At 32.4% G+C, this 24,723-nt stretch overlaps 1 protein-coding gene across 4 annotated transcripts in view; it reads left to right on the top strand.

The window, feature by feature from the left end:
* The window catches only part of PTBP2 (polypyrimidine tract binding protein 2), an 86,642-nt gene that overhangs the window by 46,246 nt on the left and 15,673 nt on the right, over positions 1 to 24,723 (top strand). For all 4 annotated transcript variants that reach the window (XM_059135197.1, XM_059135194.1, XM_059135195.1 and 1 more), the window contains exons 4-8: positions 1,874 to 2,046; positions 2,921 to 3,064; positions 8,330 to 8,494; positions 8,586 to 8,696; positions 14,471 to 14,666. In XM_059135197.1, the coding sequence (XP_058991180.1) occupies positions 1,874 to 2,046; positions 2,921 to 3,064; positions 8,330 to 8,494; positions 8,586 to 8,696; positions 14,471 to 14,666 (789 nt within the window). The remainder of the gene's footprint in view (positions 1 to 1,873; positions 2,047 to 2,920; positions 3,065 to 8,329; positions 8,495 to 8,585; positions 8,697 to 14,470; positions 14,667 to 24,723) is intronic.

A 24,723-nucleotide genomic window follows, 5' to 3' on the forward strand; every position in this document is an offset into this window, starting at 1 on the left:
AAATTCCAAGATCAATTTGATTTCTAAGTGTTAGGTTAGATACAGCAAAGGGATAGAATATGATTTCCAGAAAGTGGCCGCTTTTCTGTTCATAATTGCTGCTTTTCTTTGATCTCCTGTTGAGTTCGTAGGTGCTTAGAATGGTTTGATAACTCTCTAGCTAAATTCCCGGGACCAGATGAAATCTAGGTCTCTAACTCTTCCACCCTCTTGCTAGCCCTCCCCTCATTTCATGTTCTTATATTCTGATCTGAAATGAAAATTTTCATAATATTTACACTAAAATATAAATTTTTATTAGCCACCCCTTCTAAAAATAGTCAACAACTGAGGGACTAACAGTATGAAGAGAATGTAGGTTTTGATGTTACATGATCTTTGGGAGAAAAGTATAAATCTTGGTTGGCAGTTGTATCTAATGTGATATTTGTTTTGGAGATCCTCCTGTAGTGTAGTGTACTAGTTAGTCTACCTCTACCAATAGACTGTAAGAGAACATTGGGGATCTTACTAATTATCTTGTTCACTGCTGTACCCCCAGAGCCTCAAACAGTGCCAAACACGTTCTTGATACTAATTAACTTTTCTGTTTATGTTTTACTTATTTTTAGAGCATGCACACTCCAATGGTGGGGAGTGGCAGAGGTAGAGGGAGAGAGAGGATCTTAGAGTAGGCTCCACACCCAGTGCAGAGCCTCACCTGGGGCAGGATCTTATGACCTGAGCTGAAATCAAGAGTCAGACACTTAACTGACTGAGCCTCGCAGGTACCTCAGTACTCAGTAACTCGTAAGGAATCAGTGTGTGAATGAACTTCAAAGACACTTAGAAATCAAATTGATCTTGGAATTTTATAGATGTTGTATATATACATACATACACACACACGCGCGCACACACACACACAGCACACGTAGGTTTATGGGTAGTTTTGATTTGGGGAGTACCATGAAGTACGTAAAGTTATACACAAGTGGAGTGTACATGTATATTTCTCAGCTTATTAAGTATCCTTTGTTTTAGTTTCAGAAACATCTTTTAGTCCATAGACCATTTGGAACCACTAATAAGGAATAGTGGATAGACTGCAAGGTCTTCAAATGGTTTTACATAAAACATCACCTATTCTATTGTGTCTTTAGTAGGACTTTTATTTTTGGTGAGGCTTTGGAATCAAGGCAGATAACTAATTTTTTGATTAAAGTGTATCAGTTTACTTTAAGGTCAGAGTAACAGAAAAAGTTAATCAAGTCCATGAGTGTTTCATAGAATATAGATGTTGATAGTGACAAAATATTTAGGTAGATTAAGTGGTATTATGAATAAATTAGGAGAGGCTTATTGTAGGTAAGCCTGTGGATTGACTGCATAATTATTTTTACAGCATTGCCTTCTTTGTTCCCAGTTTTGAGTATATTTTCTAAATTGAACCATTTATAATTTTCCCAGGTAAAATTACAACCTCCTTAATTTTTGCCAGGTCAGAAGTTTAACTTTTTTTTTTCCATTTCTGTTAGTCGGTAATAAAATGATTAAATTATAAGATAATTGTGTTCTTTAGCCATTGGACAATTTCTTTATGAAATTGCATTTTAATATTTTTACTTATCATTTGTTATCTGTGATAGTACCAGAAACTATTCTGTTCAGAAACATTTACCTAATAGTTATATTAATTGATAATGTAATTTTATTTAATAGTAATTGGTGAATATGATTTTCTCTATTTCTTTGGAAGCCTGGCTTTTGAATTTTTAGGAAATATTCAGGTTTACTCAGCTATGTTCTTAAGTTCTTTTTTAAACTTTGTTTTGTGTGGGTTTTTAATGCAAAATGAGGAAAATTAATAAAAACTTTTTAAAATGTCTTTCAGCCAATGGTAATGATAGCAAAAAATTTAAAGGAGAAGATAAAATGGATGGTGCTCCTTCTCGTGTACTTCATATTCGAAAATTACCTGGTGAAGTGACAGAAACTGAAGTTATTGCTTTGGGCTTACCTTTTGGTAAGGTGACCAATATCCTTATGCTGAAAGGAAAAAATCAGGTAATGCTTCTTTTAGGTTCTGTAAAATGTTAAGCCCCAAACTACCCTGTATGAGGGAATTAGCTAATTCCTAATAAAAGGATAGAATATAGTAGGTCTTAACTTTTCTAAAAGAACATAACAGAAGTCTTATTTTGATTTTTCCTGGTAATGCTATTTGAGAAACTAATGCTAGGGAGCCAAAATGAGCCAATGTAGTTTTCACATTTTGCCTTTTGAATTCACTTTTGGATTGTTATAATGAGATTGTGAAAAATACAAATGAAGGATTTCTTTTATTGTGGCTCTACTTTGTAATAACACAAACTAGTGGGGGCACTAGTAGCATCTTATCCTTTAAGTTTATCAGATGGAAATATTTATCTGATAGCATTAGAAGAAAATAGTCACTAATCCTAGGTATTCTTCATTGAATAAATGTACCTGTGGCAGAAAGATGCAGACATATTAAAAATGAGAGTTGGTTTTAAAATTTCTAGTGATACCATTTAAAAGAAATTATGAAATTCAACATTCATTTAAATATAATTAATGTCACTAATCTTATATTTAATTTTCAATTTTTTCCCTTTTCTGAGTTATACTGCTTTAAAAATGACTTTGAAATCCCTTTTTGTGTTCTCTAGTATCGGAATGGTAAAATTCTGATACTGAAAAATGTTTGGATTTTATTTTCGCTAGCTTTTGTTTGGTCACATTTGTGGTGTATGGAAAATAAAGATAACTAAAGATAACTTATTTGGGTGTCTAAATGTAACCGGGAAGGTTATACTCTAGATACTGATTTTTCTCATTAGCTGAATAGATTACACAGGTATTGAGGTTTACTTGAATATAATTCATAGTATTCCAATTTTTCCTCTTTATTTTACAGGCATTTTTGGAACTAGCAACAGAGGAAGCAGCTATTACTATGGTTAATTACTATTCTGCTGTGACACCTCATCTCCGTAACCAACCAATTTATATCCAGTACTCCAATCACAAAGAACTAAAAACAGATAATACATTAAACCAAGTAAGTATGTGTAGGTACATAAATAAAACGGACATATTAAGAATCTCAAACTTATAACAGAAAGATGTAATTATGGGTATTTTCTTATTATTTTTAAGATATTCTCTTGCAGTATGTCCCTAAATATTAAATATTATGTTAATTTACAAAAAGTATGTACAGTCTATTATTTTCATGTTCTAAATTGGTTCCTGATGAATTAGTTAAATATTTTTTCAAAGTCTTAAGGTTCTGGTCAGAATGTTCATTTTCATGTTGCAAGTTCAGATTGCTCTATAGAAACTGTTTATGAGATTGGGCCACTATTAACATAAACTGTAGAAGTCTGCTGCTTAGACTTTAAAGTATGATGTTTAATGCCTTTAGTTATTTTATAACTTTTTATAGGACTCAGGTTTCTCATGGAAATATTTTTATTGAAGATCTGTTAATGGTTTTCCTTGGGGAGGGAATGTAAGAATTGAGAGTATATAAATATATTGATGTATTTCTTAAAAATGTGATGTAGAAGATACTAATTATTTAAAATCAATATTTAAAAAAAGTAATATAGGAATGGGTTTATACCTAAATACAGAGCATCACAGGGAAGGAAAAACTAGCTCTTTTAATATAGTTTTTAGCTAATTATATCTTTTCTGTTTCAGTAAAATCTAAAGTATGTCTTACTCTTTGTCTTACAGAAAATGTCATGGACTAATAATTCCTCATAGATTTTTAACCATCATAAAAAGTGATCTTTCAAGATCATTTTGATAGTTTATATGTAAATAAGCATTTAAAACTTTCTATCTGAAGATAAGACTAAATTTTCTGCTGTTTTTTTCTTTGTTTTAATTTGCTGTTAATTTTTATTACTTTTGAACCAGAAATTGTACTTCCAAAAATTTACATTGGAAATATTCTAAAAGAAAATACTCTGTTTTCATTTTACTTAGAATTTAAAATGGTATTTATATATCAATTTTATTTTATATATTAGTATTTTTGGTAAAGTAATTCATGAAGGCATTCTCATTTTAAAAGCTTCCAATGCAAGGAACATGAAAAGGATAAAGATAAGGCATCTTTATTTATGATCTTAAATAGGATAAATAGTGAAAGCCCCATGAAGAAGGGACATTTGAGTAACAAACTTAAAAGTGGTTAGGAAGTAAATGTACTTATTCTGGTCTAGGTTATTCCAGGTAGATATAGGGAACGATCAATGCGAAGTTGCTTCTGTTGGGGGGAAAAAAAAACAAACAAAAAAACTTGGTTTTGCAGCCATATATTTAGTTTTCAGAAGCCCTTTAATCTTTTCTGATCATTTTTTTTATGTTGCAGTTCATCATGTTTTATGATTTCATAGTTCTTTAAGGATTCGAATTAACAGTGCTTTGTTTTATTATTTATTTATTAGTTTAAAAAAATACTTTTAAAAAAAAAGATCTTATTTATTTATTTGAGAGGGAGAAGGCGGAGTGGGGGGCAGGTGTGCAGAGGGAGATGCAGACTCCCTGCTGAGCAAGGAGCCTGATTCCAAGCTCAATCCCAGGACCACTGAGATCATGACCTGAGCCACCCAGGTGCCCCTAATTAACAGTATTAAAAAAAATACTTCACTATGTGTAAATTACTGAATTTCTTTCACTGTTAGCTGTTACGTTTATCGTGTATCCATCTGTCTGCCCTTCCTCCCCCAGTAGTCTATTCATATTTCAGAATTAGGTTTTACTGGTTATACTGGTATGCTTTCCTTCAGGTTAAGTAATGAGTTTGGATACTAAGCTGGGATTCCCCAGAAAGGCCTGGGCCAATAGAACTCTTTTTAGAATTCCTCTTTCTTTAAGGGAGCATTTTGTTATTTTTGTTTTTTAATGGTTAAAAGAGATGATGGGGGAGGGGAGGAAGAGGAGTTTAATTATTTGTTCATTAGGCTTACTTTACTTTAACCCTTTTATCCCACCCCCTCCCCGTAACTCTCCCAGTTTCTCTGCCATGAGCCAGGTACCACCTGTTTATAATTCAAGTATTCTACTAGTATGATTCATGTGGCTGTCAGTGCAAACCCTGTTTGCTATGTGTTCACTATGTCTTCTGTGTGATTCCTTTCTATTAATTTTGCGTATTCCAGGAATTTGATGAAAGTGTGCTCAGCCAATGATGACGTTCTCTCTATTCAGTATTTGGGTTTATTCCATTTTGTATTGATTTACAGGCATTTTTTATTAAGTTTTTAAAATTCCAGTATAGTTACTATATGGGGTTATACTAGTTTTAGGTGTACAGTATCGTGGTTCAACAATTTTATACATTACTCATTGTTCATCATGATCAGTGTACTCTTTCATACCCATCACTTCATTTATAGGCATTTTCATGGGCATTCATAATAGAGGCAAATGAATATGAGTCAACAATGAATTCTTCTGTGATCATTCATCAGATTACTAAGTCTTTTCAGTATACTCTTTTTAAATGTCTGCCTAGTTTTCATCATCTTTCTTGTTACTTGAATAGCTCAGACACACACAGTCGCCTCTTGGCTATATTGTTTTAATAGCTCTCTTACTGATCTATTTTTTTACTTTCCCCTCTTGAATTCTTTCTCCCTAGTACCTCCCTTCTCTTCCTTTCCTTCCTCCCTTTCTCATTATCTCTCTCCCTGTCTAACAAATCTGACTTAGGTTACTATCCTGCAGCAGATTCTTTTCATGTTCATGATAAAGGGCCTCAGAAGAGGTGGCTACTATTTCTGTTTTATTTGCTATATATTTGCCTATGCTTCTACCCAAAAGTAATTGTAAACCTTGCATGCTTTCTCTTATTTCCAATCTTATTTCCAGCCACTGTGTTTCTGTGATGTTACTTTGCCTGGAATATTATGGCCTGCCTGCTTTTGTATTAGTTTTCCAACACACACTTCACATGACCAGTTGCTACACATCTTCACGTCTCACTTTAGTTTCCTCCAGAAGGCTATCTTTTGATCTATAAAGAGTAGTTTAGGTTTGCATTAAGAAACTTCAACACAAATTAAAATCACAGTGAGATACTACCATGTACCATCAGATTGATGAGATGAGTGATGCCGAGTGTTGGTAACAAGGTAGAGAAGCTAGAACTTTTGTTTATACGTGTGGGAATGTAAGTTCATAGAATGATGTTTAAATACTTGACATATGTAGTGAAGGTGAGCATATACATGTATTCTTTGACTCAGTAAATCTACTCCTAGTTACATACCTGAGAAAACACATTGTATGTACATCAAAAGATCTGTATGAGAAAATTCATGGAACACTAATGCAAAGATAGAAATGATTCATATGTTCAGCAGCGGAATATGCTGTAGCATATTTATTCATTGGAATTTGTTAGAATACAAAAAAATGACCAAGCTGCTGGTACCTGCAAAACATGAATGCACATCATGAAAGTAATATTTACTGAAAGAAGCCAACCCCCCCCAAAAAGCAAAAAACAAAAATGCCAAAACTAAGTAGAACACATCATATGTATTCTATGATACAATTTATATAACCGAGAGAAAACATGAATGTAGCTTTTGGAACTTTGATAATGTTCTGTTTTTTATCTAGTCATTTCATAGATCTGTCCAACTTGTGATGTTTTATTGAGCTTATACCCTTCTGATTTGTGTCCTTTTATGTGTGTATGTAATGGTTCACTAGGTTTAATTAAAACTTAGGTTGGCAAGCACTGTTTCATCAACTAAAAAAATACAGAAAGTTATTTGTTAATGGAGAACCTAATTATTAAGCTATAAAAGAAGATGGAGAAAAGTGAATAGTATTGGGGAAGAATGTATGTTGTAGACATACACCTATGTACTTATACAGACTAGATACATATATGCTTGTGTGTGTAGATGGTATCTCTGGAAGGATACCCATGATAATATTGGTGAGGAATGCGTTTGGGAAAGCAGCTAGGGTGATAGGGTTGCAGAGGAAACTTAACCATTTGTACCATTTGGATAATATATCATGATCATGTGATTCCTATTTTAAAAAGACATTCCATTATTTGAAAGAGATGTTAGTATTTTCCTATATTGTGATATTTCTTTGCTTATAGTAACATAAATATATCCAAGGACATGGTTTACTAATGAAAGAAGTAATATTGCAGTACATTACTTAAGATACTTTGAGTCACGTTAGCCAGTATAGAAGTTTATAGGCCATATTATTTCATTAGCATTTAAATAGTGAGATTTAACCATATAGGCATGTGGTCCTTTGAATTCCAAACTCTGTGATCTCCTGGTTATGTGATAATTCATTGAACTATTTTTTGTTTCCAGCTTTATTGAGATATAATAAATATTTTGTATAATTTAAGATATATAATGTGTTGATTTGATACACATATATTGCAGAATGTTTACCGCCATAGCAAATATGCTGCTAGAGGGAGCACTGACTATTTTTGTTTATTCTTATAAGTGTTGGCCTAATTCTTTTGTGTTCTCCTTCCTTTTCTTTTATCAAGGTGTTCAGTTGATATTTCTGTTCATCTCTTTCAAGCTTTTTTAAACTCTACAGCGATATAACAGTATTTGTCATTGTTACTTAACAATTATTTGCCTTTATGTAGGTTTTTTGACTTCAGATAGAAAAATTATTTTCTTTTTAATGGAATCTGTCACAGTAGTAATACTCTGTTCTGTATTTTTTTTTCACATATTAAAATCTCATAAATTAAAAAAAATCAGAAATTAAGAGGTGTCTTAACAGTAGTACATCTCTCCTGGTTTAATTTAATAGTATCTTAGAAGTTATGGTAATATGTATTCCTCCTTAAAGATTGTATTAAAAATAATAAGCTTTATGGGAGGTTTTTTTGGTAATCTAGTAATCTTGCTGAGGTTTACCATGTGCCTTTTTTATGGAGTGAATAATGTTAGGTTGAAGTTTTATTCTCTAAAATTTCCTATTTAAAAGATTTTTTGATTATGTGAATAGGCCCAACTGTATTCTCTTTTGAAAATAAATTACATTGCCTGTCTTTGCTTGTTCAGTATAGGTCCCAAACCCTAGATAATTGCTTTGAAGTAAATACTAGTAGAATACTTGAATTATAAACAGGTGGTACCTGGCTCATGTTAGATGCTCAGAATTATTTATTGAGTGACTATTAAATTTCGTTTACTCTGTATATGTTCTAGAAAAGAAATGAGCTAGTAGTATAACATACAGCAGAGTTTAAGTGGAAATACTGAGTGTGTTTCTAACTTGTTTATCTTTCAATTTTCAGCGTGCTCAAGCAGTTCTTCAAGCTGTGACAGCTGTCCAGACAGCAAATACTCCTCTTAGTGGCACCACAGTTAGTGAGAGTGCAGTGACTCCAGCCCAGAGTCCAGTGCTTAGAATAATTATTGACAATATGTACTACCCTGTAACACTTGATGTTCTTCACCAAGTAAGTTTAACTTAATTTTCATGTTTACCTATGAACTGGAGCAATAATGTACAGTAGATAAATAATACTTTGATTTTAATGTTTTTAACAGATATTTTCTAAGTTTGGTGCTGTATTGAAGATAATCACATTTACAAAAAATAACCAGTTTCAAGCTCTTCTTCAGTATGGTGATCCAGTAAATGCTCAACAAGCAAAACTAGTAAGTCTGGAGCATTTCTTTTTTCTTTTGGATATAGCTATATTTTTCAGTGGCAGATAGACACACACACACACACATAGCTAACATTAATAATACTGACATAACTTGGCAATACCTTATAGCATTATGATGGCACAAATTGGTGTCATTTAGATACTATTAGGAAAGCTTAAAGAAGTGTTTCTTTTTAAGGATAATGGTATGTGTAGTTATCTATACATACTTTTGTTATTTTGCATTTTTTGTTTGACTTAGGTCCAAAGTTTTAAGCTCTTGAGGATATAGCAGGATTAAATTGTACATGCACACCAGTAAAGATTTTAAGTGTTTTCCAGTGGGAGTTTCAGAGTAATTTAGCTGTCAAGAGAGTTTGGCTAAAATATATCATCACACATGTGGCTCAGATGTTATGATGGGCTCTCAGTTTATGTAAGACTACAGTATATTTAATATTCTTTTTGAAGATTGTTTTAAAAAGACAGCTTTTTAAAATAGGTTCCTAGGCTACTTCTTATTTACATCCTTTATATTTTTATTGTTATATATGGAGGGTAAGAAACTATTAAAAGAAGTAAAGTATGTTCTCATATCATGGCCACCCTTGAAAACTACATATCCTATCTTTGCTTCTAAATGCCTTAATCTTAAGTTTGTGTATCATATTTAAATCTGCCTTGTATCTAGTTCTGTAAGTTCTTGGGTCATATTATTTCATTGTAAATATTATTCTGTTGTTAAACCATTACATATTCATTATTAAACCATTACATCAACTGTCTTTACTTACCTTCCATCTTGACTCTTTTTCTCCCTTTTACTCTTACTTTAAACCAATTATGCTGTGTAATACTTCAGTGCTTCCTCTAGATTAAGATAGATTGATTAAATGGAACTTAGACCATTTTTGATTGTTTCATTGTGTTTCCATCCTCAGAATCTCATTTGGGGAGCTGATATAGCTTCAAGTAGCACAAAGTCTGTACTGTTAATATTGGCATAATTGAAATGGTTTAGCAAGTGCTGTTCTCTCATTTTTTTCTGATATTTCTGATATTTTATGTTGTAAATAGAACAGGAATTTTTCCTGTGTTACAAGGGGAGGCTAATATTTAAAGAGGTAAAAACTAGAACTTAAAGAGGTAAATTATTTGAGGTAGACATATTTTCAGCCTGTTTTTCTCCAATATGTTGCTACTTACTGGTTCTTAAATTACATTACCTAATCTTCTATATTTTCCTTTTCAGGCACACATTAACATTTGGAATTCTTTTTTCCAAAAATAATGATTTCTCTTTACATGTCCCAGCCCTCCAACTTTGGAGATATTTTATATTTAGAGAGTAGCCAAAATCCATGTGGTATGAGGTTTGGTCAGTAGCAGAGAAAATCTAGAAGCCATGATCTTTATGGCATTTTTTTTTCCCCCACCATGACAACATATTTAAATATAGTGCATTTCCTTAATGTGAAATATTTTTTTTATCACCTCTTCTGGTGCAGAGGGAAGAGTATTTGGTAAAAGACCAATGAAATGGAATTTGATTTGAAATTACACTATATTTTGGCTATAATTCAAGGGGAAAGTAGTTTATGTGTGTGTTTCATCTGAAATAATCTATAATCATGACAAAAGATTATCTTTTAATAATCTTAAATCAGACACTTGAAGTTTTATTTAACCAATCTTCTATGTACAGATAATAAGCATCAGGTATTTGTGAATATTGAATACACTTACTCAGGTCTTTTCCACAAAGGTGTATAATTGCAATTCCAAGAGAGCAGGTAATTATTTAGTATTAATTATTAATGAACTATTTTGGTATCTTAACTTCATTTCACTATTATTAGAGAAGGAAAAAAGTTTATTTCCCAAACTTGCCCCATTATTTTATAACCCTGACACCTGACTGTAGTAATCTTTCTTCATGCCTGTATATTGAGTATACTAGAGAATATCCTATAATCTAGCAATTGTTACCGGTCGAAATTCATCATCTTCAACTACAACTAGACTAAGCTCTCTACTTGAAAAAATCTTACCCTGTTTCTCCAGTCAGCATGCTGTCCCATTTTTCACAGTGACTGTATCAGAAAATTCTCATTCCACCAAGTCTCTCCTTACTCCCCCTTAGGACCTTGCCTCCTGCTTTTTAGGAAAAATAGGTGGACACTCCCATCAGCTTTTCTCACAAAATCTACTCATACCACACCTATCTTTCTCTTCTATTAAAAGGCATAGCTATTTCTAAGATCAGTAAACACCCCATCCTGTCCTTTTCTGCCCTCCAAGAGACTTTGCACTGTCATCCACTCTTTCTCATATTTTCCTCTCTGTTGGCTATTTCTCACCAGTATTTCAAACATCCTTAAATCTCTCATTGTATGTGAATTTACCCTGAACTCCACATAACTCTCCAGCTATTCCCCTATTCTTCTCTCTTGTCATTTATAGCCAGATTTACTAAATAGGCCCTTTGTTTGCTGTTTATACTTACCTCCTTTTTATTTCCTCTACCTCTTGCATATTGGTTTTGACCCTCCTTTACCCAAATTGTTCTTCCTACTGTCACCAGTGATTGCCACAGTGCTAAATCTCAACAGTATTATTCAATCCTTATTGTCCCCATTCTCTAGGTAACATTTGACTCTGAGCCATTCTCTTAAAATCATCTCTTCTCCTGGTCTCTAACTCTTCTCGCTTAGATTATATTTTACCTCTCTGACTATATCTTATTATATCCTTTCCCTTCCGCAGGGGGGACTTAATCTGTTTTCACCGCTGAATTACACCTTTGTGACTCTGACAGTGTCCACGTGACTCTCTAGCATCAGATCCTTTCTAAGAGACCCAGACTAGGAAATTAATGGACCATCAGGAACCTTCCAAATTAGTGTGTTTAGTTTAACTCCTGTAACTTAACTTCCCTGGCCACCCCCTTACCTCGCTCCTTCCCCCCAAAAAAACCCTGCCTCTGTGTTGTTCACTGTGGTAGTAAGTCTCAGGGTACCAAATTTCACATCAGTAACAAGCCAGAAAACACTTTTATTCCATTTGTTTATTTATTTATTTATTTTCAGTCTATCAACAAATCTTACTGATTCTCATCCTAAATTTCTGTCATACCTATCCTTTTGTCTCCCGGCTCGCCACCACCCTGGTCTAAGCCACGTGTTACTCAGAGTGCTGGTCTCTGATGTTACCAGGAGCTTTTGCCAAAATACAAGTCAACATACTTCTAGCTATAATGTGTTTAGTGTGATATTGATACAGATTCTGACATAGACTCCTTATCTTTAGCCAGATAGGTTTCGGCTGCTAGGCCATGAATCACAGCTTGAGTAAAGCACCAATCCAAGCCATCATCTCTTAAATCCTTACTTCAGTGGCCTTCTCACTCAGCTCACAACTTTGACTTCTTCCCCCACTCCTGTTTTTCCAGAGTACTAAGAATGATCTCAACTTAAAGTCCTATAACTTCCATTCTCAGTGCCCTTCAGTGACTGACTTTTGTCCTTAGTATAAAGTGCTGTCCTTAACGTGGCTTATAAAATTTAATCAGTCCACAGCTTTTCTTGCCTTTTACTATATTGGACTTTTTAAAAATAGCTTTCATGTGCAGCATTTTCTCTGATTTCTCAGGCTTAACAGCTGGATGTTCCATTTGCTTCTACTGCTTTCTCTTTGTCTTTTTATGTCCCAACTTTTCCTGTCTTTCAGGTTTGCAGGTCTCAGAGAGGTCTTCCATAAACTTCCATCTACATTATATCTCTTCCTTTTTTAGTTCTCACTACCACAAATCAAATTTGTATTTGTTAGATGTCTGTATTTCCAGGTTATACTGTAAGTCACATAAAAGTGGGTACCTTGTCTTTTTTCTCTGCTGTATTCCTAGAACACAACACAATATATGGCACATTGTTGGTATTAGAACTTTCCTCTCATGTCACAACTCTCCCAGCATCTGCTATGTTACAAATCTCTTCCCATTTTACAGTTATCCTTATATATCTCAGTATGTTATGGAATGAGTTGGTTCTAAACTTTGTAGTTCAGTTGCTACATTTTTATGCTTGTTAAAACAATAGAAGTTATATATAATTATGGGCAAAGAATACAAGTTTAGAAAGAGAATCTCAAGCCTACCGTCTTATCTTTTAGTGACAGTTCCATATGAGTGGGAGATGAAAAATACATCTTAAGCACTTGGAATTCAGTTAGCTGGCAAAGTGTACCTTTAGGTTTAAGAGAATTTATAGTTTTCTTCTGACTGTGGTCTAGAGCCCACCTAGGTTCTTGTCATGTAGATTGCTTGTTAAAAAAAACAAAAAACATTGGGACTCTTCAGTATCCTGAACTAAGAAATCATAATCTTTGGGGATGGCAGCTCAGTACTCTGTTTTTGAAAGCTCTGGGTACCACTGCTACGTAAAGGCAGCTTGAGTGATAGAGTCAATGAAATTCTTTTTATACACTGGTTAAAATTTTTGGCAGTTATTTTCAGTTAATTGGAAAATTTTGCCCCCTAGCATTTTGCTTTATAAGAGAAGAACAGCTCAGAAAAAGACTAACAGTGGAGGTATTAGTAGTGAGGGTTGGAAGGGAAAATTCAACAATCTCTTGAATTTATCCTAAGGTTCATGTATATTTCAGTCCCATTTCTAAAAAGGTCATGCAAAAACATGTTGGTCTACTATTAAAATCATATAGTTCTAGCTTTACATACCTAATGGATTTTGGTCTGTATAAACATCAGGCTTAAGTCTATTGATGTATTATCAGAAGAACTGTCACTTTTACAGTGATTTATAGAGGTAAACATAGTTTTCATTTCTGAACCATTATTTTATACAGTAAATGTTTCTTCTTCTAATAAAAAATTAACAATATATTCCCTTGTTCCTTAGTTTGTTCTAGCCTTCTATCCAGCTGGAATAGAAATGGTGATTATATAGTACCAGGAAAAAAACTCATAATAATCATAGCAGCAGCAATTATAACTCACATTGTACTTTCACATATGTGATCTTTTATTTAATCCTCAAGGTACTCTTGTGAGGATCCTGGCAGCCATTATCTTCTCTGTTTTCCAGATTAAGAAAGATCCTGAGATTCAAAGAGGTTAAGTAGATGACCTCATTTGAGTGTAGGCTTTTAGATCTAGAGCTTGCACTCTATTCCTGGGCTTTCCTGGGATAATGTTGCATTTTCTAATTCAACAATCTATTTGGATCCAGGTTCAACACCTCAAGTTAAGGAAATAATAGTGTTTGCATTACTACTATACATTATAGTGATACTTATTTGGCTTGAGGCACTTCATAAAATGTGACCTCAAACAAAAGTTATGTTCTAAAATTACACCAATTCTTCTAAGTACTACCATCCAGCAAAAAATGCGTATGTATAATAAAATTAAAGTATTATTCAGGCTATTATGGTATGACTTTTGGCAGGACTGACTATATTTGTAATCCTTGTTTATTTTTTTAAATTGAATTATTTGCAGATTTTTTTGAATTAAAAGCATTAGCATATATATTTAACTGGTTGTATTTTAGATTTAAGTAGCATTTTCTATTTTAAAAAGATAGTATTTGTGGAAACAAATACATGTACAACTGGGATAACAAATAATAATGTATAATATGTGATCCCTTTCCTGGTGTCTTTTATATGCAGGTCTTCATTGCTGGGTTTTGTTGTCGAAGTCCTGTTTCTTATTAATTTTCATTCCTTAAGACTGCTGATATACTTTATTCACTTTTACAGGCCCTAGATGGTCAGAATATTTATAATGCTTGCTGTACCCTAAGGATTGATTTTTCCAAACTTGTGAATTTGAATGTAAAATACAACAATGATAAAAGTAGGGATTATACTCGACCTGATCTTCCATCTGGGGATGGACAGCCTGCATTGGACCCAGCTATTGCTGCAGCATTTGCCAAGGAGACATCCCTCTTAGGTATGATTTTTATTGTCTATACCACTTTTCTCCCATTTTGCCACGTGGAAAGGTGCCTGTTAAGCTCCCAGTAAGTATAACGAATACCCCATTTTGGAATTTAAGAAATTGTGTTAGGTTTTACTTTTTTTTTTTTTTTTTTAAATAAGGAGCATTTCAATGCTGTTGGGAGAAAAACCTAAAGTGTTATGAAAATTCTGTCAGCTGTATTCCTTTCACCGTCCTCATGTTCTTTCCCAAAATAAGAGAAGAAAAGCTCTAATGAAGAGATACTATACTGTAGAGTTGTTATTTCATGTTAAATTTGATGTCACACTGTCTAGGTTCTAAGCCCAGGTTTAGAGTCCTTGTGCATATTCTTCAGGGCTAATCTGAATGTTATAATTTAGCACTGCATAGAAACAGTGAAAAGTGAAGAGGCAAAACACGTAACGGAAGTGGTCATATGGATTTTTTTCAATATATTATAGCGTGTCTCTTAAAAAACAATGTAAACTAGGAAGAATTTTCTATTAAATTTATTTTGGCATTTATGTTTTTTCTTATTCATTTATTTTTCACCTCATTCTGCGATGGATTTGACTTACCTCACAGAAGAAAAACAATGCAAAAATTTGCAACTACTGGTAGATGGAGTCAAGATGAAGAAAAAATAAGGGAAAGTGTTATTTTGCAAAAAAAAATGAGTGAAGTGATCTATAACTTAAGATGCAATTTTACAGTTCTATTTGCTGTTTGGGAAATTGATTTCTTATATATGTGTAAGATTATCTTTAAATCAGCATTCCTGTCCATATGGAACCCAAGATTAATGAGTTATAAACTAGTTCTTAGAGTTTAGTTTATGCCCCTCAGAAAAAGAAAAAGTGTATTATAATGAAGTAATTCTTGCAAGTAGATATATATTTTTGTAGATATGTAACACTTGAACTATCCATTATAAATATGTAGTAATGTAAGTGATAAATCCATTAACAGAGACACCTTATACTATACACAAGAGAAGCAATTGATATTTGAAATTAATTCTGGTTATAGACAAAATTTACCCTTTAATTCTAATTTTCTAATACATCTAGCACAAGCCATAATTGTTTATCATGATTTTAAAGATTCTTTAGGTTAATAACATTCTTTTCTGACAATTCTCTTATCACTGTGTGGGCTTAGTTTAAACCTTTATTTCCTCAGCTTGGCTTGTTAAGTTGACTGTTTCATAATGTGCCATTTTTAAAGGGAAAGTTAAGAGTGAGACAATGAGTGATACAAGGTTATAGTTATTACTGTAGATTCTTAAATTATTTACTGATAGAAATTATTTTATAGAGAAAAAAAAATCTACATTTATTGAATAATTCCCAGGTCCTAGGCATTCTGCTAGGCACAGCAGTCCTACTAGATCAGATACATTATTTAATCCTTAACACAAAATAGGTAACATAAAGATTTTACATACAGTTTCTGAGAAGTTCAAAAATTCACCTGCAGCTCATTAAACAACTTAAGTATAGAATATCAAGAAATTCCAGTTACCATCAAGCACAGACCTTAACAGTCACTTCCTTGGACTCAGAGGAGTTGTGCATTTTGCCCATTTGGGTATAGTCATGTCTGTGTGTGTGTGGATTCTGGGTGGAGTCCTGGTTAGAAGTCACCTGATTCTTCTAGGGAATTCATCACTCTTCCTTGTAACCTCATGGCCCCAGTGAAATTTCTTTTAAGTAATAATGAAATGTCTTTCTCATTAAAGATCACGAGTCCCTGGCATAATTTTATCTTCCTCTATACTTTTATTATTCATTTTTCAAGTGTTCTGCATTTTTTGCATTAAAAGCATATGAGTAAAGTTGCCCACTACTTATAAATTTGTCTTCATCTTCTATTTTAAATATTTCAGTATATCTTTATTTCTTCACTCTGCTTGATAAGAAAGTTGAAAGTGAAGATATGTGAACACCTTTTTTTTTTTCTAAATGACTTTATTGTTTATATGTTTTAATGGTTTTGCATCTTATTATAATTTGGTTTTTATATTAAGTATCCTCAGATAGTTTTTGAATGTTAGATGAGTTGAAAGTTTCAAAAATCAAATGATAGTATGGACTTTGGTAGTTTTGATAATTTACAAGAGGTAACAATTTTTTTCATTTTCTGTGTAAAAACATATTTTTGTACAAAATTAAAATTACTATGTGCAGTTCTTTATTATGTTTTATTGTAATTACTATTTTAGTAAGAATTTTTAAAAAATTTAATAGCTGTCTAGCATGCTAGTGGATTTGTAGTACTTTTGAAAGTACCTTTATTGGACATTTAACTTACTTCCATACTTTTTAAAATATATACATGGCATTGTGGCATACACCCTGTGAATAACATTTTTATCTTTCAGATTATTTCCTGAGACTAGATTTCTAGAGCTAGATTTATTGGATCAAAGAAAATGTTAGAGACTCCTGATTCTTACTGCAAATTTATTTCTAGAAAGATGATACTAAACTAATATGAATGGTATATGAGACTGGCTATTCCACTTTCTTGTTTACCAGCATTGACTATTATTTTTTGGATTTGCTAGGATATTAATTAGATAGGAATAGGAATGTGTCAAATTGTTTTAATCTTTATTATTTTATGAGCCAACTTAAAATTTTTAAGAGCTTATTAGACATTTTCAAGTCTCTGAATTGGTTGTCTAGGTTCTTTCTGTTGGGATGTACAATACATGTAAAGTGTGTATTAAGGGTATTCATACTTAGTATAAGCTGAGTCTCCAACTTGATATTACAATATTTAAGACTAGCCAGTTTATAGAAAAATTATTTTTTAATAATTTATCTCAATCCAAAAATATCCATTTATGGAACATGAAGTTAACTTTTTTCCCCATACATTTTTGGATATTGTCATCTTTATAAAAGGAACCATCTATGTTTTGCCTTTTAAAGTAGTTTTCAAACACCCTTTATAGTAACATCCAGTATTACCTTAGTGAAGTCATGTTTTCTGGAATGGTAACTAAATCTTCTCTATGCTTATTTGCCTCCAGTGAAATTTAATAAGTCAGGTGACTTCAGCATACAACTCCCTAGTATCGATGGGATCCATTTCCTGCTGAGTCTTCCTCAGTACTTGTTCAAAATGAAATAATAGATCTTCCTTTGTTTCAAAGATTGTATAAGAACACAAGTACTTAAGTGATGCTTCTTTTCTGCAAATATTTAGGGGGATTCACTTTTCCTTGTATAATTTTTATATCTAAGAACTTGACTGAATTTGGAATCAATACAATAATACATTTTAATTTGTTTATTTTACACAGTAATTTTATTAAGACTAGCTTTTATACTTAGCTTCTCTTTTTTCTTTTGGTAACTAAGGATTACAGTGTCTCAGAAAATAGAATTTTTTTCCAGGAAGGAAGACTGAGGGCTTTGTAATTAATTGGAAATCTGACATCTAAATACATAATCAAAACCTGGCAGAGTATTAATTATTCACATATTCTACTTCATAGAACAAGATGATAAAAATTCTTGAGATTTATAAATTGAGACATTGTTACTATGATCATTTTATCATGTTTAAGAAGTGTAGTTAATTTATTAAGGGGTGGCTCACTTTTAGAAAAAATTTCTAGAAATAATTTTTCATGATCATGTTGTCTACCTTTTAAAAATTAGGGAAGATAATATATACAAGGATACTTATATTAAAGCTTTCTGTGCATTTTGAGTTGAATAAAGTAGCAGTCAGCCATCTTATGGCCTTAACAGAAAGGCTAAACAAGTTTTTTATGAGATATATGTTGACCTTAAAATAATTGATAATGGAGAAAGTATAATAAACCTTTGTTCGTAAAGGCAAATCTGTAGTTCCATTTAATAGTGTCTTAGGTTTTTCTGCACACAGAAATCACCAGGCCCTACCCTAGACTTGAGAATCTTGAATAGAGTCTCCTAGGAGTTTGTAGTTTTTTAAGATCTCAAGATGGTTTTACTATGTAATGTGAATTGATAATTACTGCTATTGAGAAGTTTGTAATTTTTAGATCCTAAGTTTTAGCTTTTTAGCAAAGTTAAGAGTGTTCTCAAAAGAAACTTCTTAATAGCTATTGAACAGTATTTTATACTTCTACGTTTTATTCATGCCAAATAAATATATCTTTGTATAATTGTTCTGATTAATTGTTTAGCTGATAATTTGAATTTATTTTTTTCTATGTGTTCATGATACATAAAATTAACAAATAAGCTTTGAAATTTTCTTTGAAAGCTATTTTTAAGTGATTTCTGACACTTGTTACTTTTGAGTGGGTTATCATGGTAATTTTTAAAAAAGTTTCTACTGTCAGAGTTCAGTCATTATATAGCAATATAGTGAATCCCACATTCTCATCATCTTGATTTAGTAGTTTCTACACTTGTTTCATCTGTTCATTTTTTCTATTGTATTTTGAAGCACATCCTTGACATCATGTCATGTCATCTCAAACATCATCATAATATCTTTAAAATAGTGACATTTTCTTATCAAACCATAATATGATTATCATACCCATCAAATTTGACAGTGATTTCTTAATGTCATTGAATACCCAATCCATCTTCAATTTCCCCAGTTGTCTCAAAAAAATGTATTTTAAGAGTTGATTTGTTCAGAATAGGATCTTCTCAAGGGCCATAGATAGCATTTGGTTGTTATTTCTTCTAAGACTGTTAATCTGTGGTAGTCCTCTCCATCTTCACCCTCAGTTCCACTGACTTAATGAAGAAACCTAGTTATTTTGAGAAAAAATCCTTTAGTCTTGATTGGTGTGGCTGTTCTTTGTAGTGTCATCGTAACCTGTTCCTCCATCCATTGGCATTTTTTATGTAAACCAGAATTTAGCTCCAAAAGCTTCATTAGATTTAGGTTCTGTTATTTATTCATATTTTTCAGCAAGAATACTTCATAGGTATTCTTGTGTTTCATAAAACATCTGGTTATCCCATGTTTAGTGATGCTTTAAGATGGATTGTGGTTCAGGTGGTGACATTCTGATCCTTCCATTGTATTATTCTACTTATGGTTTAAGTATCCACCAATGATTTGTGCCTTAATTTATTTCATTTGGGAGTTGCGAATGTTGCCTTTCCCCCCTAATTCACATATATCTTTACATTAGTTAGTTGAAAATCTTTAAAAGAGTTTTCCTTCATCAACTAGGTCTATTTACTTTGTAATACAATTTGTACAGGACAGTTAAATTGTTGCATTTATTTGTTGGATTTATTTGTTGGTTTTTCCTGGAAGAAATTGATGCCCAGCTTTTTTTTTTTTTTTTTTTTTTATTAATTATTTAAACCAGTATGTGAATTGGTACAGCCTAGATTCTTCCTAGTACTCCTTTAAACTTTATAGACTGCAGGTTGCCTTCAGGTTCTGGTAGCCCCAGAGTGATTTGAGATAGTGACTTTAGTCCAGAGGTGAGTAGTTTTGTTTATTAATGTAATAATTATTTTTTATTTTGGTCTTACTTAGTGGTCCAAAAAAGGGAATGGGTGGTAGATAAGAGACTAAACAAAGTTAATTAAAATTTAGTATGTTTCTCTCAGGAAGGAATTCATCCTCCTAAAATAAAGAAAGCAGTAGTATTTCCTTACTAAATACCAATAGAAATAAATCTCTCCTCTCTTGTAGCTAAGTGTGAGAAAAAATGATCTACAGATCAGTGTGAGTTGTTTTCTCAAAGGATTAAAATACCTCAGGTGGTGTTTTTCCTTGTATTCATGTGTATTTGTAGTCTATTTATACTTTTTAAATATTCTGTGGGATGTGCAGTAAAAACAAACATCTTTTGTGAAACATTGCTGTCTTACTGTATGCTATTTCAGTAGATTGGTGAGGAAACTGCAAAGCTAGACTAATTCGAACTTAATTAGTAGGTAGCAGTGAGCTAATAGAGCAGTACTCATATATTTTCTTATATTTAAGTGATACCTATGTTTTCCCATGTGTGTATTTTTAGAAAATAAAACATTCATTATTAGGTATTTAGTAAATTTAAGCTGTTTCAGTATCTTCCAAGTTGAATATCATTTGGAAATTCTTACTTGTTTTTCTACTGAACCGTTCAGTGGCCACAGAGATTAGGAAGAACAAAATTATCACTTGGTATTTTCAAGTATTTCTCAGTATTTTATAAGGCTATTTTCAGTTAGTTATTGTGATACGTAGGCCATTAAGTAGACTTTCCTAAAAAGAAACACTGGTAGAAATGAGTTTTAAGGGTACACTATACCAGTTTGTAAAAAGTGGGGTCTTTTAGATGATTGGTGTTGGTGGAAGGAATTAGCTGTTTTTTCTACCACTATTTGTTTTGCCTATAAAAATTTGACTGCACTGTCTTTAGGGGTCATTCCTGTGATAGGAATAAATACTTAGAAAATTACTAGTTTGAAAGGAGTTACTTAGGTGCCACCTTAATTGCTACAGTTCTTTATTTCATATATTTTGTAGCAAAAAACAAAATAGATGGCTTAGAATGAAATTGTCTCAATGCCTGGAACCAAAAGTTTGTCTGATACATATGGATACTAATCACTAGCCATTTCTTGGCTATGTATTAAGTGCCTGTATCATTCTTAGCCATTATGAGTTAACCCTTACATTATCCCTAAAAGAAGTTATTCTTATTGTCCCCCACTTCATAGATTTGGGAAGTGGGACACAAAAAGATAAGCAGTTTGCTCATAGTCCCATAATTAGTGAGTGGCTGAGATAGTTAGGCATTCTGGCAGTCTGGCTCCAAAGTTCATGCTCCTAACAAACAATTGAATAAAATATACTACAGATTAGCTGGGCCTTTTAGCCTGTCTCCTTTTCTCCCTGGAGCTAATAATAGAACAGTGTTATACATGTAGTCAATATGTAAGTGCTATAATTTTAATTTTCCCCCATATACTAATTTCCCCCATATACTAATTTCCTTTTTCCCGCATATACTAAGGTATTTTCTGTTGCTAAGACATTGTTTTTTGTTGCCCAGCCCATTCCATGTTTAACCTGATTATTTTATGATTGCAAAACCAAGGGTATTGTTCATATGTCCCTTCAAAATTGAATACAAAATATATATATATATGTTGCAAACCAAAATATAGTAAACTGAATTTGTATCTTTGTTTTCACAAAATGTACATTAAAACTTAAAAACCAAAATCTTAATTTTTGCAAAAGCCTAATCTATAATATCCCATTATAAGACTGCATTATAGCAAAGAAAATTATGGTCATAAAATCAGACTGAATAATTCATCTGTTACACATTTGTGAGTCATTGTCCAACAAAAACTAAATTTACAAGTACACAAACATTTTAGAAATATTTCCTAGAAATATTAAACTACATAGATTTTTAGAGTGTATCACTGAATGCCATAAAACATTAAAAAAAATTTTTAAAGCCATATAATTAGAAAAGCAGTATTTTATCATGTTCAGTAGAAATTATACTTTTGGTCAGAAGTCCTATGAAAATACTTGTACTAACTCACTGTTCCATAACTTCGGCTTTCTCATTTATTTCTATTTTAACATATAAGAAGAAACTATAGAAGTTGAGTTGAAACTTCTCTTATGTATTACTAGAAAATGATGTTGAATTCTTTGGATATTGACCTATCCTCCATTTTGCTGTGGCTAAATTTTAAAAATATTTCTCAGTCTTTAAAATGTTTACTTTAGAAAATAAGTAATGAGCTGAAATAGAATTGTTTATTTTAAATACCTGTCAGTGGATAAAATTTTAACTTCTAAGTCAAAAATTAACTTGAAACAATAACCTTTAGAGAGTTTAACTCTTTGTGCCCTTTTAAAATAATATTTGAATGAATGTATCTTAAATCTGGAATTATTTTTGTTTTCTTGGCAAGGGAAAGGTGTTGGTAGTAGTTGCATGCTTTGGAGGTATAACAGGCCACAGATGTGATATGAACATTAGAAGAAATAACATTTTCATGTTGGTGCATATTTACTTATTTGCTAGCATTCTCAAATAGTATAAGCTTATTCTTGTAGGACTAAAATGTTATTCATAGATTGCCTTTTAACTATCCGAGGTAAAAATTTCATATAAAGTTCTTAATGGACGATCACATAGCTTTTGCTTGAACTAATCTGTTAGGTTCACCCATTGTATTATTCTCGGCTATAGTTTTAAGAAATTTTATTCACCTTCATTTTCAAGATAGTCTGTCAGATATTTGAATTTATCCTAGTGTTATTGTTCATATTTTTCAGGCTAGTAATCAATTTTAGCCTTTGGATATAAAAGGTAGGTTTAAATTAAATCAGACTCTAGATTTTCAAATGAAAAAGTGTTGGTTTTTAAGAGTTGACAGTTACATTGTATGGCTAAACCAAAGAAAAACCTTTCTGAAGTATGTTACTGTTGTTTCTATAATTAACAGAAGAATAACTGTGTTCATGACCACAGTATAAAATGTGCCTCTATCTAAAGCAGGTAAAAATTAGGCAGAAGATTTTCACTACTTCCTCTAAAGATACACCTAGAAAACATATAGGAAATCTCATTTGGATTCTCCCTTTTTTGATCTTTTCCCCTCTGAGTTCTTTCTAACTTCATGTTTAGCTTCCCTTTTATCTTCTATACTTTATTTTCCCTGTTGATCTTGATTTCAGATTAAAGATACTATTCTTCTACCTTTTCTCTATGCCCCACTTCCTAGATATTTCTGATACCCTTGTTAAGTAATTGCATGAGTATTTCATATCCCTGATAGGATTCTGCCTCACCTCAGTGGCATCCTGGTTAATTCATTTATTGAATTATTCAGCATTCATTTTAGCACTATCTTAGGCACTGCCAGAATTCAGAAGAATTACAGGGTTTCTGTTCTGTAATCTGGTTTACAATCTGGTGGAGGCAGCAAACAAATGAATAGCTCTAATGTGAGGCAAAGTGAAATCTGTAATAGAGTTGGTGTGGTATTTGAGCATAATGAAATGCATGATGAGATTCATTATCTGAAGGAGAAGTTGGGAGGGTTTAATGGGCCAAAGGCCATTTGATTTGGTTTTGAATAAAAAAAAGAGCATGAGCAGATGTGATAAAATATATATCATGTTTAGAGAGTGACAAGCATTCAGTTATCAATAAGCCATATTGGAGACTGGAGACTCTAAGTAAGATACCGTTGTGAGTCTAATCCAGGGACATGAAATGTGAATGAAAACCACATATGGAAAAAAGTAAACATAAAAGAATAGTACTTGACATTTTATTGATATGTCAATATCAATATTGATATGTCAATAAAAAATTAAACTAGGGGAGAAGTCCACTAGACAGTAGGAAATTCTGCCTACAACTTGGACAGTAGTTCCATGAACTTGTGAATTGGGAGAACAGATGTGTGATATTTTAAAAGCTTGGCTTAAGATTCTTCAGGTATAAGAGGGCAAGAGGATTAATGGCTTGAAATTAAAATTGAGACTTGAGCAGTGCCCATTTATATTGTGGGGGAAAAATAAGCAAGAACTTGTGGGATGAAATAAATAGGATTAAAATTTGAAGTTCCTGTTCAGTAGTTCCCATAAGGTTATTCATGAGGGGTGGGTATAAATCAAATTAAAATGGATTAAGGATAGAAATGTGATAAGAAAGCATTTATTCTTCTTTGAAGAAGTGTGCTATTAAAAAGGAAAAAGAAATGGACTGGTAGTTGAGGAGTAAAGCAGGGTGGGAGGGGATGTGTTTGCACCGAGGAACTATATATAATCATAGGGGCTCCAAATCCAGATGTCCTGAGTTCAAAATCTGTCTCAGCTTCACTGTCTTGACCTCCATATTTGTAATGGATATAATAACAGTGTTGCAAGGCCATTGTGAAGATTAAGTGTATTAATAAGTGCAGTTTGTATAGTGCTGGGCATACGATGAATGCTCAATTTATAAACTAGTATTTGTTTTTTTTGTGGATTGTTTTTTGAAGATTTATTTATTTTAGAGAACATGAATGGGAGGGGGTAGAGAGGAGGAAGAGAGAATCTT

The sequence above is a fragment of the Mustela lutreola genome, chromosome 10, assembly GCF_030435805.1.
Source record: "Mustela lutreola isolate mMusLut2 chromosome 10, mMusLut2.pri, whole genome shotgun sequence".
NCBI lineage: Eukaryota > Metazoa > Chordata > Mammalia > Carnivora > Mustelidae > Mustela > Mustela lutreola.